Below are 22,839 nucleotides of genomic sequence, written 5' to 3'. Positions count from 1 at the left end.
TCACAACTTCATTTTGGAAAAGCATACATCACCCTTTATATGAAGATTGTTTACTGCAATGAGCACACGCTTTTTTAAGGGCCCCACGAGAGTTACAGCTATCACAATGCTCATCTCATTGGTGTCCCAATGAAATCCAGTATGAAGCACTTGCTGCAATATTGTTCAAATTAGTTAGACCCAAGGCATGTCCGGTCCAAGTTTTAACTTTGACTTCAGAAGCAGAACAAACTTTAAGCATGATCTCTTTGGGACATTCAAAACCTCAACCTAGAAATAGGCTCATGTCAAAACACTGACCTCATTCTCGTCTCTTGTCCAGTATGTGCATTCAAGTCCTATAGCTGGTGGTGCTAACCCTAGAGAGAATTCCTGAAGCTCTGCATTTTCCTGAAAATACACAAAAAGCCATGTTTTGCGCTTGATGTGGACAAGAAATATTGCAATGCCTTGATACTCACAATGAGATTCGGTTTGCTTGCTTTGAACTTTTTCTGGCAAAAACAAAAGATCAAATATTCAATATTTTTTGAAATAATACACTGTCACTCATTTGATGATTAAAACAAAAATAATCAATGTTTTATAAAATACTAAGCTAACACCTGTAAAGCATATGAAGACAACCAATTTGAACCTTACCATCATCATGGCAGCAAACTTATGAGAGAGTTTTGGCTCCAGATAATTGGGCCACACACTCATGAGCAGCTTGTTTAACCATTCACATGGCTCCAAAGGTGTTATGGGCTAGAACAAAAGGGTAGAAATAAGTATTTCAGCAAATGCACTTTTGTCATGAGGATAGAGAGAAACCGTATCTAAATTATCACCTTAATAAATAATAGATAGCAGGAAAATAAGAAAGCAACCAGTTCATGATAATTACCTGAGTGTTTTCCATGCGCCATCTTCCCTTCTTGTTCATCTCCTCGATAACCACTCTGCGTCTATGCCGCCCATACTACATTGCAAACAAGCTAGCTCAAGAGCTCAGAATCTCATTACATAAGAAAGTCAAAGCTTTAAAAGCTGTGATGCAATACAATTAGAGTGTCAATGAACTTTAATACAGCTCTAGCAAGAAACCAAAGATTCCAGCTCTGGTCAGGACAGCTCACCAAACACCCACAGCCAAAATGGGAATCCGATTGACACGGGGAATGGCTTGTTGGATTCCTCTAACCTAAAACTACATGTACGTCATGCTTGATGCCCACCGTAGTGCAATCTAATGTGTAGTGGAAGTGAATGATGGTATATGGCTCAGGATGAGTGATCAGTGAGTGCTCAAGGTTCCTTTTACTTAGCGGAAAGGAGAGCCTTCCTTACTTAGAGAGATATTGTGCAATGACCAAAACAAGAGAGTGGAAATCTGTGAGTGCAAATTGCATGAGTGCTAGAAAGAGAGAGAGAGAGAGAGAGAGAGAGAGAGAGAGAGAGAACACTAGATGGGGTCACAAACCCCGTCCAAGGGCCCCCCTCTCTATTGCTAGAGAGGTATTTGATTTAGATTGCACAGATGTCTACTACAATGCTTCTAGATGTTGTGGTACTTGATAACGATGACGACGACGACGAAGACTAAGGGTTGAAAATGAAAAACGCTCGGCTGAAGGCTGGCTGAAAACTGAGCGCTGTCCTAGGGCTGAATTCTGAAACCGTGCCGGCAACAACTGTGACGATGGCAACGACGAGTCTATGCAAAAACCGCTGGTGCCTGAAATCTGAAAACACCGCTGAAATCTGAAAATGCTGGCTGTTCTTGGGCTGAAAACTAAGCGCTGGCTGATCTGCTGCGATAGGTGGAAAACCGCGAGGATCTACTACCGGATGGGTGATGTACGACAAGGTTCTGCAAAGCTATCCTTGCCAACAGCAAACGCTGATGGCTGAGATCTGCAAACGCTGGGTCATGTTGAGAAAAATGCTAGGGAGGCTGGTCTGCTGCCGGAGCTGCTGGTCCTCTGTCTTCTAGCTCTTTTGCTCTCTACTAGCGCCCCTGGCCTCCTTATATAGCTGCATTATGTTGGGTCGAGCAGCCTTCATTTCAGCCCCATGATTGGAAAATGATAAGTCATTTAATAATAAAATGGCCTATAAGAAGTGTTTCACATACAGTTGCAAAACTGGGTTCATGCGGGGGGAAATGCTCATGTTGGGTATTGGATCATGATGCTAATGCTATGGGTTGTGCAATCAGAGGGTATGCTAGTGCCTAGACATGCACGGCCCGCGTACAGGCTCACAAGGTTGCCAAAACACTTCCTAGGCTACTTAAAACCTAGAAGTAGGTCAGCTTGTCCACATGCACATAGGGTTAGATGTGCACGTGACATGCAATAACATATGTCAAAACGCGTGTACAAACCATTTATGCAAGAGGGTTCCAAAATTGAAAAACCTAATCTAATGGACTCGTCCGGACATGCAAGTCCTGCAAACAAGCTCACAAAATTGCCAATACTAATCCTCCTAGGATTCTAGACACTCCTATCTAGGGATAGATGGAAAACTGGCTCTGGAAGCCGATAAAGCATGTCCACGTGGCACACAGAGCCATGTGCACGTGACACCCCCTCATGCTTAAGGTGAAATACGGGTACAGAGCTACATGGCCTCCTTGTATGAGGCTAGCAAATCTGGATAGTCAATGAAAAATTTATCGTCCACCCAAGCAGCTTCATGTGTCCCTCGATCCTTGAATTTGAGGAAATATTGCTTTGCTTCCTTTTTATTGCCAAACTGGAATTGAAGCATTCGAAGACGCTTTGGCTTGATAACTTTGACGGGAACAATGATCTCCGGTGGTTCTTCTTTTGGATTGCTCCTTGGACGTCCACCCTTGTTGCGGTAACTCATCAAGTCCACTTTGGAAACTCGCTATTGTTAGATTTACACCACTTTGCTGCTTCACAGGTCTAGGGCATACTTGTACAGCTAGTATGTCTCCACGATGGCCACCCATAGTCTAGGTTGTACCTGGTCCACCGGCCGCCCGAGTTTGGGGCCGCCAGCCCACCTTGTCCACGCACCCTCATATATTTCCATATATCATTTTCTGTTGGGTCGTGGAAATTTTTATCAAGCCTTGCCCTACCTCCCCTTGGGCACCTATTTATGGGGTCAGGGGGGTATCCACTTCCATCGTCTGGTTATTGTGTATTGGATCTTCTGCTCATGGTAGTCATGGGGGGTTGATCGGCCCTTCTTCACCATATCTTACGTTTGTCGGATACTGTCTCTCTCTCTCTCTCCTCTCTCACGCTCTCTCTCTCCTCTCATGCTTCTCCACACGCGCATTCTCACATGGTATCAGAGCTTCAGGCTCTCCACGGTCCGGGCGTTACTTCAGCATCAGGTACTCCTCCCAAGAAGAATCAGCCATCGTTTTTTACCGATCTGCCAGCGTTTTTGCATGAGCCAGGCACGCAATGGCAATTGGAGCGTTTTGATCGAGAAGAACCCCCCCCTCCACCTGCATATTCTGCATCAACTGCTTCCGTTTTGGCTTCTGCCTGCAAGTGCTAGCCTTCTCAGGCTGTTTTGTCGCTGGAAATGCCTCCTCTTCTACCTGCGGTTTCAACATTCACCTACGTTTTTTTTGGGTGGATCCGTCCAACAAGAAACCACCAGCGTTTTCAGCAAGTGCAGGGCAAGAACATCAGCGTTTTTGCAGCACATGTGCAGAAAGACCTTTGTGTTTTTGTTGGAGGGCACCAGATCTGCGTTTTGGACAGCGGGGCAGCGTTTTTGCAAGAGGGGGCAGCGCGGGGCCTTGCACACTTGGATCTTGCCTTCCACACGGCTTCGCATCCGGTGCGTTGCCGCCAATAAGCCTCTTCATCTGCCACAGATTTCAGCCAGCATTCCCTGCTGTTTTCTCTGTTTTCAGCCCACGTGGGGTTGTGACATTGATTCACCCACCTCCGCAGACCCTCTCGACCGCTCCAGACCATGCCAAGAGCACACGAGCACACTGAAAATCGCTGGATAGCAGCGTTTTCATCACCTCACAAACGCATTTTTGGTTGGGTGGACAACAGCCACATGGTTCGAGTTTTTTCACAGAGGATGAAGTTACCTCCCGCCAAGACACCATCCGGTGGTGGCCATGCGGTCTCTCAGTGACTACTGCAATACACGGTATCTTCGACATCGGCTTGATCATCTACGGGCGTACGATACTTGGGAGATCCATTCATTCCAGCCATCATTCCACGGTTGGGCACTCCAGAGGGGGTGGTAACTTGTGGTTTGCTATGGACACACCTATGCACTCCTCAGAGGAGTTCACACGAGATATGGCCATGCTCATGGCATATGGGATTCCGACATTCCCAGAGAGGACGCCACCATCTTGGGTGGATAGACACTTACCACTTGACCTCGACACCTTAGATCACTTGCTTACACAGGAGCATCTACATGGACTTAGGGAGAGGATCTTGGATCTCTTCTTGGACTGATTCATTGCTTGGATCTAAAGACAAGTGTGACTTCAGTGCTTTAGAATCTCTTGGAGAGTTTACCCGCGAGATGCAGGAGATCAGGCATCAGTACGCGACTACATCCAGAGTCACCCAGAGCTTGGCTTGGATGGTAGTGCAATTGCTCTTCTACACTCCTAATCATTTGGATTGCTACCTTCAGAGTTGCTTACACTCACCCTCGTTAACCTTACAACAGACTTATCCCCCGACCTAGGCAATAGGCCACTCCCAGCTCATTTACATTGAAAGCCACACCGAGTTACAGTTTGGTGGCGTTGTTGGTGCGGATTCTGTTTTGGTTGACACCGGAGGATTGGAGGCAGGAGATACAGGCAAGACGGCAAAGACTGCTCAGTCTGGCTTCCCTTCTCCTACAAGATGCAGACAGCTTGGTCGGACCACACCTCTTCTCAGAGGCCCTTTATAGCGCAGACTGTTGAGTCTGGCTTCCCCCTCATCTTGGATTACCCTACCTACTGACAGGACACCATCCGGTGGTGGTCTGTGCGGTCTCTGAGTGACTGCTTCAGCTTACGATAGCTTCTACAGCGCAGATTTTTTAGTCTGGCTTTCCTTGTTTCGGAGGACATTTACGGTGCAAATTTCTACATCTAGCCTTCCTGGAGTTTTACAAAGCTTAGCCACCTGGCCACACTCGGTTGCAGGTTCATGCATTGACAGGCTTCCGATCATTCTCATGACGGTTCCTAGGCTTTCCCATTTTCTCCAGACGGTTTGACTATTAGGCAGGACAATTGCAGGTCTATTGGCACTTCTTTTACGACAAGGAGTTGTTTTCCCACTCAGTTCAAGACCTTCACACAGTATCTTCACCCTGTATCGGCGGAGTATAGCAGTTTGCTACATCGCTCGTGACGGCACTTCACCACGGAGATTACTTGGCGGTTTGGACACCCCAAACTACTGCTACACTCATGGATGATTAATATGACATTATCACATTCTTGAAAGATCATAGCATCCATGCCTTCAAAGTTCAGAGAACCCTTGCACCGGGAGGATGGGGATAAGAGGTCTGAAGACGTGCACGTTTCACAAGAGATCCACTTATGACATCATCAGAACTTCCAGAATCAAACAACATAATGACCCTTTGACCATTAACATGTGCGTAGCATTTTATGAGTTCATCCTCTTCGAAAGTCCCCTCCTTAGCTTCTTGCTCTACCAAACTCACAGCATTCACTTGAGAGTTAGACTCAGAAGTTAATGCAGTCGTTAGTTCCTTTTTAGATTCTTTCTTAGGACAATCCTTTTCATGTGACCTACTATGTGACAATGGAAGCACCTATGTTCCTTTGCATACAAAGCCTGTGCTTCTCTGCTTAATTGACCACCTACGATTCCTTGAGCAATTTTTTCATCAGGTGTGAGTTGGGGTTTATCAGATTTTCTTTACCCTTATTCTTAGATTTTTCGCCCTTAGATTGAGATGTAGATGGAGAAATAGATTAAGAAGGACTCGAAGGGTTCTTTTTATTGTTACCATTCCCATTAGAATTTTTGTCCCTGTCTTTAGCAAAGTCACGAGAGAAAAAGTTACCATTACCATTGGCCCTCTTGAGCTTCCCCTTGTGCTTCATCTCTTCAAGTTGAGCCAAGCATATCGCCTCTTGTAATGTCTTTGGATCACCAGCTTCCACATCAAACTTGATTGAGTGGTCCAATCCAAAGAGAAAGGCCTCCAACCGTTCCTCATCCGATTTCCTCAATTGTCTCCCTGATTGAGACACACCGTTAGCATATGACATCACAAGTTTACCTTGTTGAGACAAAGCCCGAAAATCCTCCTTCAATCGCTTCAGGTATTGTGGAGGCAGGCAACACGTCTCTAAATCCTCCTCGAACTCCTCCCTAGCGTTATTTCTTGGCAATGCTAGATAAGCACTAGCGCTTGCAAATACTGCACATGAGCCTCAGTGTTTTCAAATTTCAGCCCTTTTCATTACCGGAAAACGGCTTGGATATACGTTCACGGCTTTCCCGTTGTGTCCGGTACTTTGGCAGCCCATTGAGCCTCTCCTCAGCCATGCTCTCGCCGACATCCAATGCTTGTAGCGCAGATAGTGTGTCGTGCTCTCTACAATGGGTGCTCCTCAGTGCAATGTGCGTGACAATCTCACTCAAAACAGACTGAAAACAGGAAACAATAGACAACCACGCTCACAGACACAACAGCAACAGCAACAGTAGACCACACAAATGACTCGACTATCTCAAAGCACTGATACAGACTCTGGCGTGGCAGCACACTCAGCTCCAGCCCAAGACTCTCAGGTACAATCGGGGTGTCGAGGCTCAGATGTGCAGGGAGAGTGAAGAAGTGGTGTGTCTAGACTCTATACTCCAGACGACGACGCTGGACCATATATCCAGAAGACGGCGACGCTGGACCATATATCCAGAAGATGATCCACCAACGGCCCATAAATGTTAGCCACCTAAGCCAATCTCCAAAGTGAGTGGTGGTGGTGACCTAGCCACGATGTCCACTAGACCACCGTCCGTATCCTGCCACGTGTCACTGCCCAGCCCAGAGAGTCCGTCCAGTGTGAACCAGACTGAACCAACTGTACTAATTGAGTGTCCTGTGAAAGTGACACTGTAGCCTGCTACAGGTTGCCCGCCACAAGACCGCTCACCGTCTCGGTGAGAGGAAATAGTCTCGGTGAGAGGAAATACTGAAAAACTAGGAAATAAAACCAGTAGGTACCGCATAGTACATCTTTTTTGAAGCAGGTGCTAGGCCCAACCATGCAAGAAATGATTGCTACTGGCAAGAGAATTCAACACTTGGAGGAGGAGGTTTCTCAGCTCAAACACAGGATGGCGGATTCTTATGCAAAGATGATGACAGTTCAGGGCTGAATTGGGAGGGAAAGAGGGGGACGAATTGGGAGGGGGCTGAATTGGGAAGGGACTAATTGGGAAGAGGGCCAATTGGGGTTGGGAAGGGAGAATTTGAGAGAGGGCTGAATTGGGAAGTGACTAATTGGGCAGAGGGCCAATTGGGGTTGGGAGGGGCAAATTTGGGAGAGGGCTAAATTGGGAAGGGACTAATTGGGCAGAGGGCCAATTGGGGTTGGGAGGGGCGAATTTGGGAGCGGGCTGAATTGGGAGAGAAAGAGGGGAATGAATTGGGAGGGTGGGTCGAATTTGGGAGGGGGTTGAATTGGGAAGGGACTAATTGGGCAGAGGGCCAATTGGGGTTGGGAGGGGCGAATTTGGGAGAGGGCTGGATTGGGAGGGAAAGAGGGGGACGAATTGGGAGGGGGCTGAATTAGGAAGGGACTAATTGGACAGAGGGCCAATTGGGATTGGGAGGGGCGCATTTGGGAGAGGGCTGAATTGGGAAGGGACTAATTGGGAAGGGACTAATTGGGAGGGGCTGAATTGGGAAGGGACTAATTGGGAGGGGGCTGAATTGGAAAGGGACTAATTGGGCAGAGGGCCGAATTGGGAAGGGACTAATTGGGAGGGGGCTGAATTGGGAAGGGGCTAATTGGGCAGAGGGCCAATTGGGATTGGGAGGGGCGCATTTGGGAGAGGGCTGAATTGGGAGGGGACTAATTGGGAGGGGGCTGAATTGCGAAGGGACTAATTGGGCACAGGGCCGAATTGGGAAGGGACTAATTGGGAGGGGCTGAATTGGGAAGGGACTAATTGGGCAGAGGGCCGAATTGGGAAGGGACTAATTGGGAGGGGGCTGAATTGGAAAGGGACTAATTGGGCAGAGGGCTGAATTGGGAAGGGACTAATTGGGAGGGGGCTGAATTGGGAAGGGACTAATTGGGCAGAGGGCCAATGGGGATTGGGAGGGGCGCATTTGGGAGAGGGCTGAATTGGGAAGGGACTAATTGGGCAGAGGGCCAATTGGGATTGGGAGGGGCGCATTTGGGAGAGGGCTGAATTGGGAGGGGGCTGAATTGGGAAGGGACTAATTGGGAGGGTCTGATTTGGTGAAAAGGCCGCATAGGAAGAGGGAGTAGGTGGACGAATTGGGAGGGGGGGCGAGTTGGGGAGGGGAAAAGGGGGACGAATTGGGGAGGGGGAGGGACTAGTTTGGGAGGGGAAGGGGCGAGTTTGGAAGTGTTGGGCGAGTTGGGGAGGGGAAGGGGGACGAGTTGGGGAGGGGTAGGGTAGGGTAGGGTTGAGGGGAGGGAAAGGGGAAGGGGGTGGACTAGGACGAGGGGGAGGATAGGGCGAGGGCGAGGGGGTGATGGGGAGGGTACGGCGAGGGCAAGGGGAAGAGGGGGAAGATAGGGCGAGGGCGAGGGGGTGAACTAGGGCGAGTGCGAGGGGGAGGGTAGGGCGAGGGTGAGGGGAGGGTAGGTCGAGGGCTAGGGGGAGAGGGGAAGGGTAGATAGGGGCAAATAAAGAGCGCTCAGCTATAGCTATAATGAGCATCACATGCAAGACAGCTATCATGATCTTGGAATTCATCCCGCAGGACGGGCTCTCTGAAGGAAGTTTGCTAGACGACGCAGAGGAGAGCTTTGTTCTGGTCGGGGAAGCAGACACCACAGAGGTTGGGGTTGAAGTTTGAGGGGTGGTGAACTCCTGTAGTGGAGATTTCTTCTCGCTTATATACTTTTTCATATGCTTTTCAAATTCAACGGCTTTCATCAAGAGGGCTTTCATGATTCATCATGAGGGCTTTCATCGAGAGCGCATCATGAGTATCTTGTGTGACCTTCAACACTTTAGCTGGCACATTAGGTTTAGTGACTGTGGAAACATTTGAAGAGGGTGTATCTTCAGGCCAAGAGTGAATAGAGACTCCATAACAAGGCATAGATTTGGTAGCCTCCAACCACTCGAGCAGATCATCATCTGACCCTTCAGGTGTAGTAGGTGTTCTTGTTCAAGTTTGGTTTCCATTGACAAAGAAACTTGCTGCACCACGGGATCCATACCACCTTCTAAGAGAATGGGTTGCATCGAGGAGCCAGAAGTATGTATCCACATTGCGTCGTTCCCCCAATCATGAAGTGCTTTAGTGTGTCGCAGCCATGGTCTTCCAATGAGCAAAGGAAATCCTCCCTCAACCTGGGGAAGACGAACCACAACAAAATCCAAGTTAAAAGTAAAGTCTTGTACCTGCAAAGGCACATTGTCCACTATGCCCACTGGGTAGACTGTCCGCTGGTCGGCCAACGTAACTGTGAAGGGAGCAGGGCGAGTAGGCTGTAGACCTAGAGCTAACATAGTGAGCTCGGGCATCAGGTTGATGCCAGATCCACCATCCACTATCACTCCTCAGAATTGCCGACCTAAAACGGACACTGTAAGGCGAGGGCTTCTATAATCAGTGAGTGGAGCAGCGGGGTTAGATATCATATAGGACTCTGATGGTCGCACTGGGAGGTGCTCGCCACTAGGACCTGCTCCAGGATAAAGTGACTGAATAACAGCAAGGGTGTCACTTCTAAAATTTGCATCTAGCCGCAACATGTCATAAAGGGACACTTGTTGGAAAGTGTTCTTCAAGACTGTCTCTGCTGTAAGCTTCTCTTTTTCTACCTGTTGTTCCTTTGGTATCTTGATCTTCTGCAGATCGGAAACTGCTTCCAAGAAAGCTTCATCAATATCGGAGAGCAAAGATTTGGATTCTTTCATGGCACTGGGGGATTGCTTGTTAACAGCTGCATGCAGGGTATTCATTGGTGTGAGAATGTGTGGGGGAGTTGAACTTGATGGAATGCTAAGACCGAGAGCGGCTCTCTGGGCCCGGGTGAGGACACCCGATGGCTCCTCTGCCGACTGCGGCGGCTTATTTTGAGGGATAACCACGTGGGTAGAAGGGGGCGGCTGAGGAACAGTGCTAACTGCTATCAAATTGAGCTTGGGAAAGGCAAACTCAGTCTCGCTTTGACTTGGGTTCGAAGCCATAGATGCAGGAATTTTAGGGCAATCCTTACTGTAGTGATCCTTCATATCAAGGCAATGACGGCAGGGAGGAGACCCTTCGGGCAGAGGGCATTTGCTTTGGTAATGACCATATTCCCCACATCTGTAGCACAAAATGGGCCGATTCACTGGACGAGTCGAAGGACGAGGTGGTCCTTGCTCCATGGAGTTGGAGGTGGAGGCATAGAAGCTATGAGGTGGTGAGGGAGCATGGGTATGATAAAAGCTCTGAGAGGGAAAAGTGCTCTACATACCTTGAAAAGGAGGGGCTGTCAGCAAAGGTGGCATATGGTGTGGATGGCCATAGGGAGAAACCATGTTGGACGCAGGTGCTGGCCCTTGCTGAAGAGAAGGACCAAGACTTTGTTGTATTTGTCGCAATCCTTTGAGGTAGTAACAATCCTTGTCCTCATGTCCAGATTTTTCACAGAAGTGGCAGTAAACCCGAAGGGGGCATTCTTGTGGAGGGTGCCCTGGAGAGCGGCATGAGCTACACCAAACCGTAGCCTTAGTCTCTTGCTGACTCTTGAGCTCTTCTAGCTGGCGTTTAATTTGTTCCAATGCCTCATGATGTGGAGGCTTCTCTTGACTAAGAGAGAAGGACCTCTCCTCTTGAAGAGCTCGCTGTAACTTTAGGGCTTCCAGTTCCCTCCGTAAAGAAGTTAAAGGATCAGAAGGACTTTCCAAAAACACAGAGGGGGTCTCTATGTGAGGGGGGTTGGTGAACAGCTTCCTAGCCCCCTCTATCCTCGTAGAAGCTACGCTGAACTCCTCCAGAGTGGCGTCGGGTCGGAGACTCTCTCATAGTTTTTGCTGAGAACTTTTGGGAAGCGCCTTCTCTACCCACTTCTTAACCATAAATTCACCTGGTTGCTGGGGAAGCTTGGCAACCAGAGACTTGGTTTTCGTCATAAGTTCTGCAAAAGTCTCCTCTGGCTGGAGCACCATGTTGGCTAACTCATCCAACACCTTCTCCTGGTAGTCACCGGGCCTGAAAGCTGCACAGAATTGTTGCCTTAAGACTGCCCAGGTTGCAAAATGGTTCTCTGCAAACTGGCTGTACCATTTGTCTGCTAAGCCATCCAAGGTGGATGGAAAGAGTACCAAATAAGCATCTTTCCTGTTAAGACCACAACCCCTACAAAGAGATACAAACCTCCTTGCATGGTCGTCAGCATCTTCTGAAGAGAGACCTTTGAATGTAGGGAACTTGATGTTTACCTTAGCCAAAACGCTAGCCAATGGCTCCATGGCCCCTTGCTGAGCCTGTTGCTCGGTAGCCTGCTGTAGCAGAATAGGAGAGAGCTTCACTGGAGAAGGTGATCTGGAAGATGTGGAACCGGAGGGAGGAATGGGTGATGCCATATGTGGAGGTATGGGTGATGAGGTTGATGGACTCTAACAGGTTCCAAGGGTCGTCTTCTGTTGTAGTACTTCAGAGGACTCAAGAGTGCGCTTTGACGCTCGACTGACCGCCTTGTATGGGTCATGCAGCGACCACCAAACCAACCAAGCTTTGGGCAAGAAACCTTGAACTGGCTGAAGACTGGTCTAGACTCTACTAGACCAGGCAAGTGACTAGACCAAGCTGGACCAGGGACGAGGAGGACTAGACCAGGGTCTAGTCCAGGCAAGTGACTAGACTAGGCTGGACCAGGGACGAGGAGGACTAGACCAGGGTCGAGGAGGTCTAGACCAGAGACGAGGACAGGTTGGACCAGGGACGAGGAGGGCAGGTTGGACCAAGGTGAGGGATGACTAGGGCCAGAGAGTGTAACAAACTTGGACACTCCAAGTCAAGAATCAACCGCGACAGCACCAAATAACCACTTCAAAACAATTCACAGATCACAATAGATTTGCACTGGCCCGGCGGAGTTCCGTGCCTAGAGATATTGGCCCCAAAGACTGGCGCCCCTTTCGGTATTTCTTTTTGTATTAATCAATCATCAAAGTACAAGAGAGCGGTTAGGGTTTCACTCTCAGACTCTGCGTCCAGATGCTCTGAGAAGTGAGGCCCTCACCACTAATTTAAAGGTTACAAGGGATGCCCAAAAGCAGAGCCCCAAAAGCTTTTAAAATCAAAAGCATCAGTTCTCTCTCTCTCTTAGAGAGTCTTTTCTCTTCTTTTTTTTAATAAAAAAAAAGCAAAAGCAAAATTCGCGTCGCTCGTCATTTTCCAAAAAAAAAAAAAAAAAAATCCGCCTCCGCGATTTCCGGAATTTAGGGTTTTTGGCAAAAATTAGGGTTTGCAGGAATTTTAGGGTTTCTGGCAGAAATTAGGGTTTTTGTTGTCCGCCACGTCATCACTTTGTGACATACCCCCCTCTTGAAAGCATTGTAATCGACCGCGATTACGCCTGCAAAACCGACAAAAGCCATAAACCGTCTTAGCAGACACTGACTGTTAGTACCTACATACTAGGAACACACATCTAGCACATGTACAAAATCGACAGTCACATCACACGACATCACAGGACATCACATGACATTCAACATTCATTCGGATCTTAGACCATGATTTATCGGCAATGTAGCTAGCAATCACATCTAGGTCCAATCGGGACCTCAACGATGTCCGATTGACTAACCCCTATTGCAACCATGTCTATTCGAGATCAATCAGACCAAAATGCTGCAGTCATTTCGGCTATCAGTTCCTGCACTCACAAGAAGTCAAGAACAAATCAGTATCATAATCAGGAATTCCATTTCATAAAGTCATCCAGCAAAATACTGTCAGCTCTCAGTATCCCTGAAGCTCAAAGAGACATCAGTGACTTTAGTATCAAAATCGAGGCATCTGTTGACAAAGGAGTGGAGTGACTCCCCTCTTGTGCATCCCACTGCACCAGATCTCCGGCCAAGCTGAATTCTGGGTTCCGTTTGGAGTAGACTATGCTAAACCAAAACATCGAGGTAAAGTTTCACAATCCGAGGAGTATCTGCTAGGTCCTCCTCCTCCATCCACTTCGCATCAAATACAGGAAAGTTCTTGAACTTAACCAAGAACCGCCTTCGGACTTTACCCTTTTTCTTCGTATCCTTATGTGCCAAAATCTGTTCAGGAACAAGGATCTCCTCGTTTTCTTCCACTTCGGGTTGCTCATCAGGCTCCCCATCATCAGGCACATCACCCTTAACAGGTTTCAAGAGACTCACATGCAATGCATTATGAATCCTCCAAGTATCTGGCAGTTCCAATCGGAAGGAGACATCATTTATCTTGTCAGTAATCTGGAAAGGTCCGTAGTATCACATACTAAGCTTTGGAAAAAGCCTCTCCTTTCCCTTCTTCTTTCTTAGGCGTGCCTTCTCAAAAGTAAGAGCACCCAATCATCCTCCTTCAGTTTCAAGTCGCGACGATGGCGATCCGCTGCCTTTTTCTGTTGTTCTTGAGACTTCTGTAAAGTCTCGCGAACCTTGGCAAAAGTCGTATCCAAATCTCGCGAATATTCATCCGCTTCAAATTTCTAATCTTTCGTGCTCAGGAAGGATGGAACCTTCGTAGCAGTTTCAACAATCTCTCATGGCGTCTTCCCCGTCGAAAAGTGTATCGTGTTATTGTAGGCAAATTCCACCAAAGGTAAGTTCTTTTCCCATTGAGTCTTCTGATGCGAGATACAAGACTTCAATAAATCTAAAATCACTGAATTGGCAATCTCAAATTGCCCGTCAGTCTGCAAGTGGAACGATGACGAGAACTGCAACCGCGTCCCAATGTTCTCCCAAATTGCCTTCCAAAACAAACTCATAAATCTGGGGTCTCTGTCGGAGACAATCGTCTCAGGCGTGCCATGTAATCGGAAAATCATCGTGATCATTCTGTATTCTCGGGAGATTAAAAAAAATGAAATCCATTTCAATATTTTCCCAGGGGCGGGTGGGTGGGTATGGGTAAAGGCTGTAACAATCCCTGTGCCTTATGCCTGTCAAACTTGACCTTCTAGCATACCAAGCAACTGCGCACAAACTCTTCCACATCCTTCTTCAGTCTCCGCCAAAAGAAATCTCTCTCTACCCCTTTCATGGTGGTAGCAATGCTGCGGTGACCCGTAAAAGGTGGACAGTGGCAATCAGTCATAACCTTTTCCCTCAACGGCTGTGTAACGCACAACATAGTCTTTTTCATCAAGTAGCCTTCCCGAAGGGAGTATCCAGCTACTGTCTCCCCATCCCGTATCCGTGTGAAAATATCTGCAAAATCTGTATCTGTGGCACACTGATCGACCATATCCTCGAAGCTCCTATGATGTATCGCGGAAATAGCCAGAACCAACGGTTTCCGAGACAAAGCATCTGCCACCACATTCTTCTGTCCCTGCACATGGACAATCTGGAAGTGAAACTGTGACAAGATGTTCGCCCACCGCATCTGCTTTTCCGAAAGCTGCTTCTGTGACAAGAAGTAGCGCAAACTCTGATGGTCTGTAAAGACAATAAAATCCGCTCCGAGTAGGTAATGCCGCCACTGAGTAAGAGCATGGATAACCGCCAAAAGCTCTTTCTCATAAATCTGTGCTGTCATCTCCGGCCTAGAGAACAAACGGCTCTCGTAAGCTATGACATGGCCTTCTTGCATCAAGACTGCACCCAGACTACGACCACAAGCATCACAATATACTTCGAATGACTTCTGCAAGTCCGGCAAAGTCAAAATAGGTCCCGTAGTCAATTTCTCTTTCAATGTCTGAAAGGCAGTCACCTCTGTGGATCCCCACGAAAAAGGTACTCCTTTCTGTGTCAAGATATGCAAAGGGGAAGCAACCTCTGCAAACTTTCGTATGAACCGCCTGTAGTACGAACACAGTCCCAAGAAGCTTCTAACTTCATGGACATTCCTCAAATCGGGCCAATCACGGATAGTCTCTATCTTGGCCGGGTCCATTTGCACTCCTGTTGTGCTGCTGACACAATGTGTCCCAAAAAGTGTATCCATGGTAGGAAAAAATTCACTTTTCTTTGCATTAATCACTAGCGTGTGATCTCGTAATGCCTAAAAGACTTGAAGCAGATGATCTCTGTGTTCTGCCTCATTCTTCGAGAAAACAATGATGTCGTCAAAGAAAGTGCCAACAAATAGCCTGTACTCTCGAAAAATCCTGTCCATCATCCGGTTAAATGTCGCAGGAGCATTGGTTAAGCCAAAAGGCATCACCAAAAACTCAAATAACCCAAAAGTCGTCCGAAAAGCTGTCTTGTAGACATCTCCTGGCGCTATCCTGATCTGATGATATCCACTCTTCAAGTCAATCCTGCTAAAGCACGAGGATCCCTGTAACCTGTCGAGTATATCATCGATCCTAGGAATCGGAAATCTGTTCTTGATGGTGATTTCGTTGAGAGTGCTATAATCGATGCACATTCTCCAAGATCTGTCTTTCTTCAAAATTAACAACACTGGAGAGCAATACGGTGAAGTACTAAGCTGGACAAGACCCTTTTCCAAGAGGTCTTTCACTGAGTTCATAATCTTTTCATTCTGTACTCGGCTCACACAATAAGGTGGCCGATTCGGTGGCGTGCTTCCAGATATCAGATCAATGGTATGATCTTCAAGCCCTCTCAAAAGCAATCGGCATGAGCGTGGAGAAAAAAATAAAATAAAATCTTGGCGTTCTTTTCTTCAGGTCAAAACATATTCAACCTTTTATCCATCGTTCAGTTCTCCCAAAAGAATGAGTAAGAAAACTGAAGTTCATCAAGTACAATCTCTAAGCCCTTCATTTATCAAAGTCGCTTTCTCGGCCCGGTAGTCAACCACGGCGTAGTTCTTGTGGTACCAAGGGATCCCGAGTAGAACGTCACTCGCGTGCCCTGAACACCCCTGTCATTGCAAACAAAGTTTGCCAATGCTCGGTGTAATGGCAACATCCCATCCGGGTGCCAGTCGAACTACTTCCGCCTGTGGCGTCAGTCTGTCGGGCGTAGTTCCAAATCGAGCCGCCAATTCCAAGTGAAAAGAAGCTGGCCTTGGCTCCTTCAAAAGAGCTTCCTGATCCTTCACTTTGCCCCAAAAAAAAAAAACGGCAAAGTTTGTACTTTCATTCATTTGATTCGGTGCAAGTCCCACGCCATGTGGTACCAGTTCTGCTTTTCTATCTGCCTTTTCTGCCACATTCCTCAGCTGCTCTCGAACTCTCAGACCTGTCGTCGTCTTTATCATTCTGTTCTTTCTGTGCCTTATCACGGCACTTTGCGGAAATATGTCCATGTTTCCCGCATCCAAAGCACTTCCCCTCTATGATGAAGCGAGCTCTCTCCTCAGGAGTAAGCTTGGGTCGTGCATCCTTTTTTTTTCTCTAGGTTGCTCTTTTTCATTCTACTTTCATTCCCATAAGTCTGTTCGGCTCGTTGTGTCATGGCCTCATCTGTGGGGTAGGTCAGACTGCCAGAGTGAATGGCAAAGCCCCGCTTCGCATGACTCATCAACTCCTGAATAGAAGCTGACTTCTGTTCCAAGCAGTGATCTCGGATCTCTGTAGGTAGACCCAAGGTAAACCGCTCAATCTGTTCTCTGAACGAGATCTTCTTGAATGAAGAGGCGGGTAGAAAAGAGCTCCAGAATCTTTCACAATAAGAATTCACTGTATCGCTCTTGGTCATCCGGAGATGGTTCCAAGCAGCTCGTATATCTCGCTCAAACTCTTGAGTCAACCAAGAAGAAATAAAAAGCCTCTTGAATTTCAGCCATGTAACTGGCACAGTCTTGCTTAATAGAAGCGTGGACCACCAAGTACGAGCATTCCCCTTAAAGTAAGAGGCAGCTCTCCGAATCTTGGAGTGCTCTGAATAGCGTCCTCCCGCGAAAGCGATGTCAAACTGCTGTATAAAAGACAAAGCCTTCGAAGCATCTGAGTATCCTCAAAAGTATCAAACTTGATCGAGTGGCCACCTTCCTTAAACTCTCGGACTTTCTTGCTTTTATCTTCGAGAAAGTCATACTGGTTGGCTTTGTAAAAAAAAATTCTTCTTGTTCGCATAAAACTTTCCGTCATCGGAGTCTGAGCTGTAAGTAGACGAGTCCTCAGTAGAACTGTCAATCTCTGGGCGAGATGTAGCCTTCTTTGCCTTTTTCTTGCCCTTTCCGAAGCTTTGTGTCTTGCTTCACTTTTTGCTTTTTTCTGTCTTCTTCACTCGAATCCGAGGAGCTAGAAGAACTGTCAGAAGAAGAAGAAGAAGAACTGGGTAGGTCTTCAAACTTGACGCGCTTCTTCAATTTCTTTGCCTTGTCAAATGTCGACCGACGACCTAAATATCCCGGGAAGTCAGTGCCTTTCTTCTGCTTTTTGCCGTGCTTTTTGGCTTTCTTTTGCGTGTCAAAAAGCTGAGCAATCCGTGCATCAACCACGTTCTCCAGTTCCTTCTCCGTATATTTCTTGGAGGCAGAAGGTTTCTTGAGAGCGGGTTTCGGGAGTGGTGTTGTGGTTCTCTGCCACTCCATCTGTACCTCTTCCAAAGAGGTCTGGTTCATATATTTTGCCATCTTCGGGTCCTTGGCAAAATTGAGCATCATCTTTGTTGCATCGCTGATCAACTGGCGACGCTCTATCTCTCGCCGCTCCGCCTAAGTAGGCCAAGGCGGGCCATACTCTCTGCCTGAATCTTCGTTGTGATCCCAGCCCGCATCTCCAGATGCAGAGGGAGTCAACTGATCATTGCCTGAAGCCATAGGTGCCGCGAAAAAAAATTCGGAGATCGGATTTCCAGTAGAAGAGAAATCGGCCGTGCTCTGATACCACTGTAACAAACTTGGACACTCCAAGTCAAGAATCAACCGCGACAGCACCAAATAACCACTTCAAAACAATTCACAGATCACAATAGATTTGCACTGGCCCGGCGGAGTTCCGTGCCTAGAGATATTGGCCCCAAAGACTGGCGCCCCTTTCGGTATTTCTTTTTGTATTAATCAATCATCAAAGTACAAGAGAGCGGTTAGGGTTTCACTCTCAGACTCTGCGTCCAGATGCCCTGAGAAGTGAGGCCCTCACCACTAATTTAAAGGTTACAAGGGATGCCCAAAAGCAGAGCCCCAAAAGCTTTTAAAATCAAAAGCATCAGTTCTCTCTCTCTCTTAGAGAGTCTTTTCTCTTTTTTTTTTAATAAAAAAAAGCAAAAGCAAAATTCGCGTCGCTCATCATTTTTCAACCAAAAAAAAAAAAAAAATTAATAATCCGCCTCCGCGATTTCCGGAATTTAGGGTTTTTGGCAAAAATTAGGGTTTGCAGGAATTTTAGGGTTTCTGGCAGAAATTAGGGTTTTTGTTGTCCGCCACGTCATCACTTTGTGACAGAGAGGACTAGACCAGTTGGACCAGGCGAGAGGAGAACAGTGCAAGGCAAGGTCGGTGAAGCTAGGCAAAGTAGGCGAAGCTGGATAGACCCAACTAGCTTCAAGATTTGCACCTCACAGAGTGAGATTTCAGTTGAGATCCCATCGTGGTCGCCAAAATGAGAGCACCTGTAGCGCAGATAGTGTGTCGTGCTCTCTACAGTGGGTGCTCCTCAGTGCAATGTGTGTGACAATCTCACTCAAAACAGACTGGAAACAGGAAACAATAGACAACCACGCTCACAGACACAACAGCAATAGCAACAGTAGACCACACAAATGACTCGACTATCTCAAAGCACTGATACAGACTCTGGCGTGGCGGCACACTCAGCTCCAGCCCAAGACTCTCAGGTACAATCGGGGTGTCGAGGCTCAGATGTGCAGGGAGAGTGAAGAAGTGCTGTGTGTCTAGACTCTATACTCCAGACGACGACGCTGGACCATATATCCAGAAGATGATCCACCAACGGCCCATAAATGTTAGCCACCTAAGCCAATCTCCAAAGTGAGTGGTGGTGGTGACCTAGCCACGATGTCCACTAGACCACCGTCCGTATCCTGCCACGTGTCACTGCCCAGCCCAGAGAGTCCGTCCAGTGTAAACCAGACTGAACCAACTGTACTAACTGAGTGTCCTGTGAAAGTGACACTGTAGCCTGCTACAGTGCTCCCATTGTTGCCCATCATCGGCATCATCATTCCTCTCACATCAAGATCATAAATCAGTCTCGATCTACCCCTTGGTGGCCATCCGCAATCCCACATCGAGACGGATCCAAAGGTGGATCAAACCAGCCCCGGAGGCGCTTCATCTTGAAGAGTTACCGAGGCGACATTCTCCTTTCGAGTCAATAGAGTCTGCACTTGAAGTATTGCATGTGTGTACATTCCATTTACGCAATCTAAAGCAAATACCACATCCGCAATGGTGTGGGGGAGATACACTTTGTGGCGTAGATGGCGAAGGGGGAAGGTCGGAAAAATCTCTTAGTGGGGAAAACTCTTGGTCGCCTCTCTCATTCTCACCACCTATACGCGAAGTATCCATTCCGCTTCGGGTGATGAGCATGTACTATGATCTTTGGTTCTTAAGTTCACAAGGAACTTGTGTTCTTGAGGGTCTTGGGTTCGTGGGTTCTTGAGGGTCTTGAGGTTCTTGAAGGTCTTGAGGTTCTTGAGGTTCTTGAGGTTTTCTTTCGCTTGCAATCTGTGTTTGAGAAGGATCTTCTCTTCACCCAAGTTCTACTCCTTTCCGCGGGCGCACCCCTTGGCGGCCTGGCGCTCACAGCAAGGTTGCTTTTTCCCACCTCATGTCGATTGGCCGGCCACTAAGTGCACGGTCCGCTCTCAATGAGTGAAAAGAGGCACAAGTGATGAGCGCGCGGCGGTGTGTGCAAGTGATATAGCACGCGAGGAAGTGCAGTGTGTGCAGGGAGAGGTGGCGAAAGCCAGCAGCAAGCAAGGCGCTAGCAGAAGGATGGAGCAGAGAGAGAGAGAGAGAGAGAGAGAGAGAGAGAGAGAGCTCGTTAGTTTCAAGGGGATAAGTGAGTGAGTTGTAAAAAACTCACTATCCCTTTTAAATTTGTATAAGGACCAATTTAATAAGTTAGTGGCCAAGTTCAATGTGAACTTGGCCAAAGGTTAGTACCTTTAAAATATACATTTTAAGGGAGCCATTTGGGCCTTTAACCCAACAACCTCCCACTTAAAGGCATAAATGGCGCCTTTAAGCTACGTGACTCCCACCATCTCTATGCATAGATGATGTTGTGCTTTGGGTAAGCACTTAGTGAGAGCATCGGCTGGATTTTGTGATGTATGGACCTTAACCAATGTAATAAGGCCATCCTCAAGCACTTCTCGTATGAAGTGATACCGTACATCAATATGCTTTGTGCGTGCATGAAACATGGCATTCTTTGCCAGACATATAGCACTCTGGCTATCACAACCAAGCATAGGTGCCTTGGCAGGCAAACCAAACTCACTGCATAGGCGTGCTAACCAAATAGCTTCTTTGGAAGCCTCAATAGCTGAAATATATTCAGCTTCTGTCGTAGACAATGCAACAATCTTTTGCAATCTAGAACACCATGAAACAGCACCTCCCGCAAGAGTAAATACATAGCCACTTGTGGATTTCCATGTATCCACATCACCAGCCATGTCAGAGTCACAAAATCCCTTCAATTCCATTGGTCCTTTACCATAGCAGAGGCATTTGTTTAGAGTCCCTTTCAAGTACCTCATAATGGACTTCACTGCATCCCAATGCAACTTGCCTGGATTGGCCATAAATCGGCTCACAACTCCCACTGCATGGGCTATGTCAGGCCTAGTAGCAACCATAGCATACATAAGTGAACCACAAGCTGAAGCATAAGGCACACTTTGCATGTCATTGGCTTCTTCCTTTGACTTGGGACAATCATCCTTGGAGATTTTGACATATGGTTGTAATGGAACACCAAGAGGCTTTGCTTCAGCCATGTTAAATCTGTCCAGCACCTTTTCAATGTACTTTTCTTGCGACAAATACAATAGGCGCTTGTCTCTTTGCCGTGTAACACACACTCCAAGTATATGTTCAGCTGCCCCAAGGTCGTTCCTTGAAAACGCAGATTTCAGCTGCCCTTTAAGAGCATCAACAGTGCTTCTTTTCTTTGCAGCTATCAACATATCGTCTACATAGAGCACAAGAATGATAGGGCTGCCATCCTCATCACGTTTGGTATACAAACAATGGTCTGCATGGCTTCTTTTGTAACCATGTTTAAGCATGAAGCGATCAAACTTCTTGTACCACTGTCTACATGATTGTTTCAGCCCATACAAGCTTCTATTGAGCATACATACCAAATGTTCCTTGCCAGGGATAACAAAACCCTCAGGTTGCTTCATGTAAAGCTCTTCTTCCACATCACCATGCAAGAAAGCGGTATGTACATCCATTTGGTCTATTTCCAAATCAAGAGCAGCCACTATGGCAAACAATACACGCAAAGTGGTCATCTTCACAACAGGAGAGAACACTTCCTGAAAGTCTATGCCCTTGGTTTGAACATATCCCTTTGCAACAAACCTTGCCTTATACTTGGGTTTTGCATCAACAGTCTTGATTTTATACACCCATTTGTTAGGAATAGCCTTCCTTCCTTTGGGCAATTCAACCAAATCCCAAGTATGATTAGCATGTAAAGCTTTAATCTCTTCCTGCATAGCAAGCTCCCACTTGTCGCTGTGCTCACATGTCTTTGCCTCTTTATACGTAAGAGGCTCTCCCTCATTTGTCAACATAATGTAATGCAAAGAGGGGTCATATCGACTCACAGACCGTCTTTGACGAGTAGACCGCCTCACCCAATGATCCACATCATTTTCAGCACCATTTTCAGCATTGTTTCTTGGCTGCAAATTCCCTTCAGGAGCCTCAATTTGCTGTCCAACATCATCTGGCTCAAACACCACTAGATCATGTACATTTTCAGCCATTTGTGGTGCATCCTGAGGGTCAAAAATAGGCCTAACAGGTGGCTGGTCATGCTGAAATTTCACCCTCTTATGGTCATGCTTTGAGGCACAATTGTTTTGAAGCAGCCTTGCCTCATTAAAAACAACATCCCGGCTGCATACAACCCTTTTGAGCTGAGGTAACCAAATCCTGTAACCCATTTCGCCTTCTTCACCATATCCCATGAAGAGGCCTTTAATGGACTTCGCATCTAGTTTACTCCTCAACTCAGGTCTAACATGCACAAAAGCTTCGCAACCGAAAATGCGTAAGTGATCATATGAAGCAGGCTTGCCATACCAAACCTCTTTAGGGATGTCACCTTTCAAAGACATGTGAGGGGATCAATTGCATATATGCACTACAGTTTTAAAAGCTTCTCCCCAAAATCCATGAGAGAGATTAGCTGTGGACAACATGCATCTCACCCTCTCACAAAGTGTCCTATTGAATCTTTCAACCACACCATTAGAAGAGGGGTTGTATGGCACAGTAAGCTCCCTCTTAATGCCCAAATTTTCACAAAATTTGTTAAATTCAGCACTTGTGTACTCCCCCCATTGT

The 22,839-nt window shown here is 47.2% G+C and overlaps 1 protein-coding gene across 1 annotated transcript in view; it reads right to left on the bottom strand.

Moving 5' to 3' along the window:
• The window catches only part of LOC147433329 (tricalbin-1-like), a 194,773-nt gene that overhangs the window by 141,275 nt on the left and 30,659 nt on the right, over positions 1 to 22,839 (bottom strand). The window contains exons 2-6 of the mRNA XM_086492930.1: positions 890 to 964; positions 643 to 750; positions 462 to 494; positions 301 to 390; positions 28 to 153 (exon numbers count right to left, since the gene is read on the bottom strand). Of these exons, the coding sequence (XP_086349056.1) occupies positions 28 to 153; positions 301 to 390; positions 462 to 494; positions 643 to 750; positions 890 to 964 (432 nt within the window). The remainder of the gene's footprint in view (positions 1 to 27; positions 154 to 300; positions 391 to 461; positions 495 to 642; positions 751 to 889; positions 965 to 22,839) is intronic.

The sequence above is a fragment of the Adiantum capillus-veneris genome, chromosome 20, assembly GCF_014529385.1.
Source record: "Adiantum capillus-veneris isolate H3 chromosome 20, ASM1452938v2, whole genome shotgun sequence".
Lineage (NCBI taxonomy): Eukaryota > Viridiplantae > Streptophyta > Polypodiopsida > Polypodiales > Pteridaceae > Adiantum > Adiantum capillus-veneris.
This window is presented reverse-complemented; position numbering and strand designations above follow the sequence as displayed.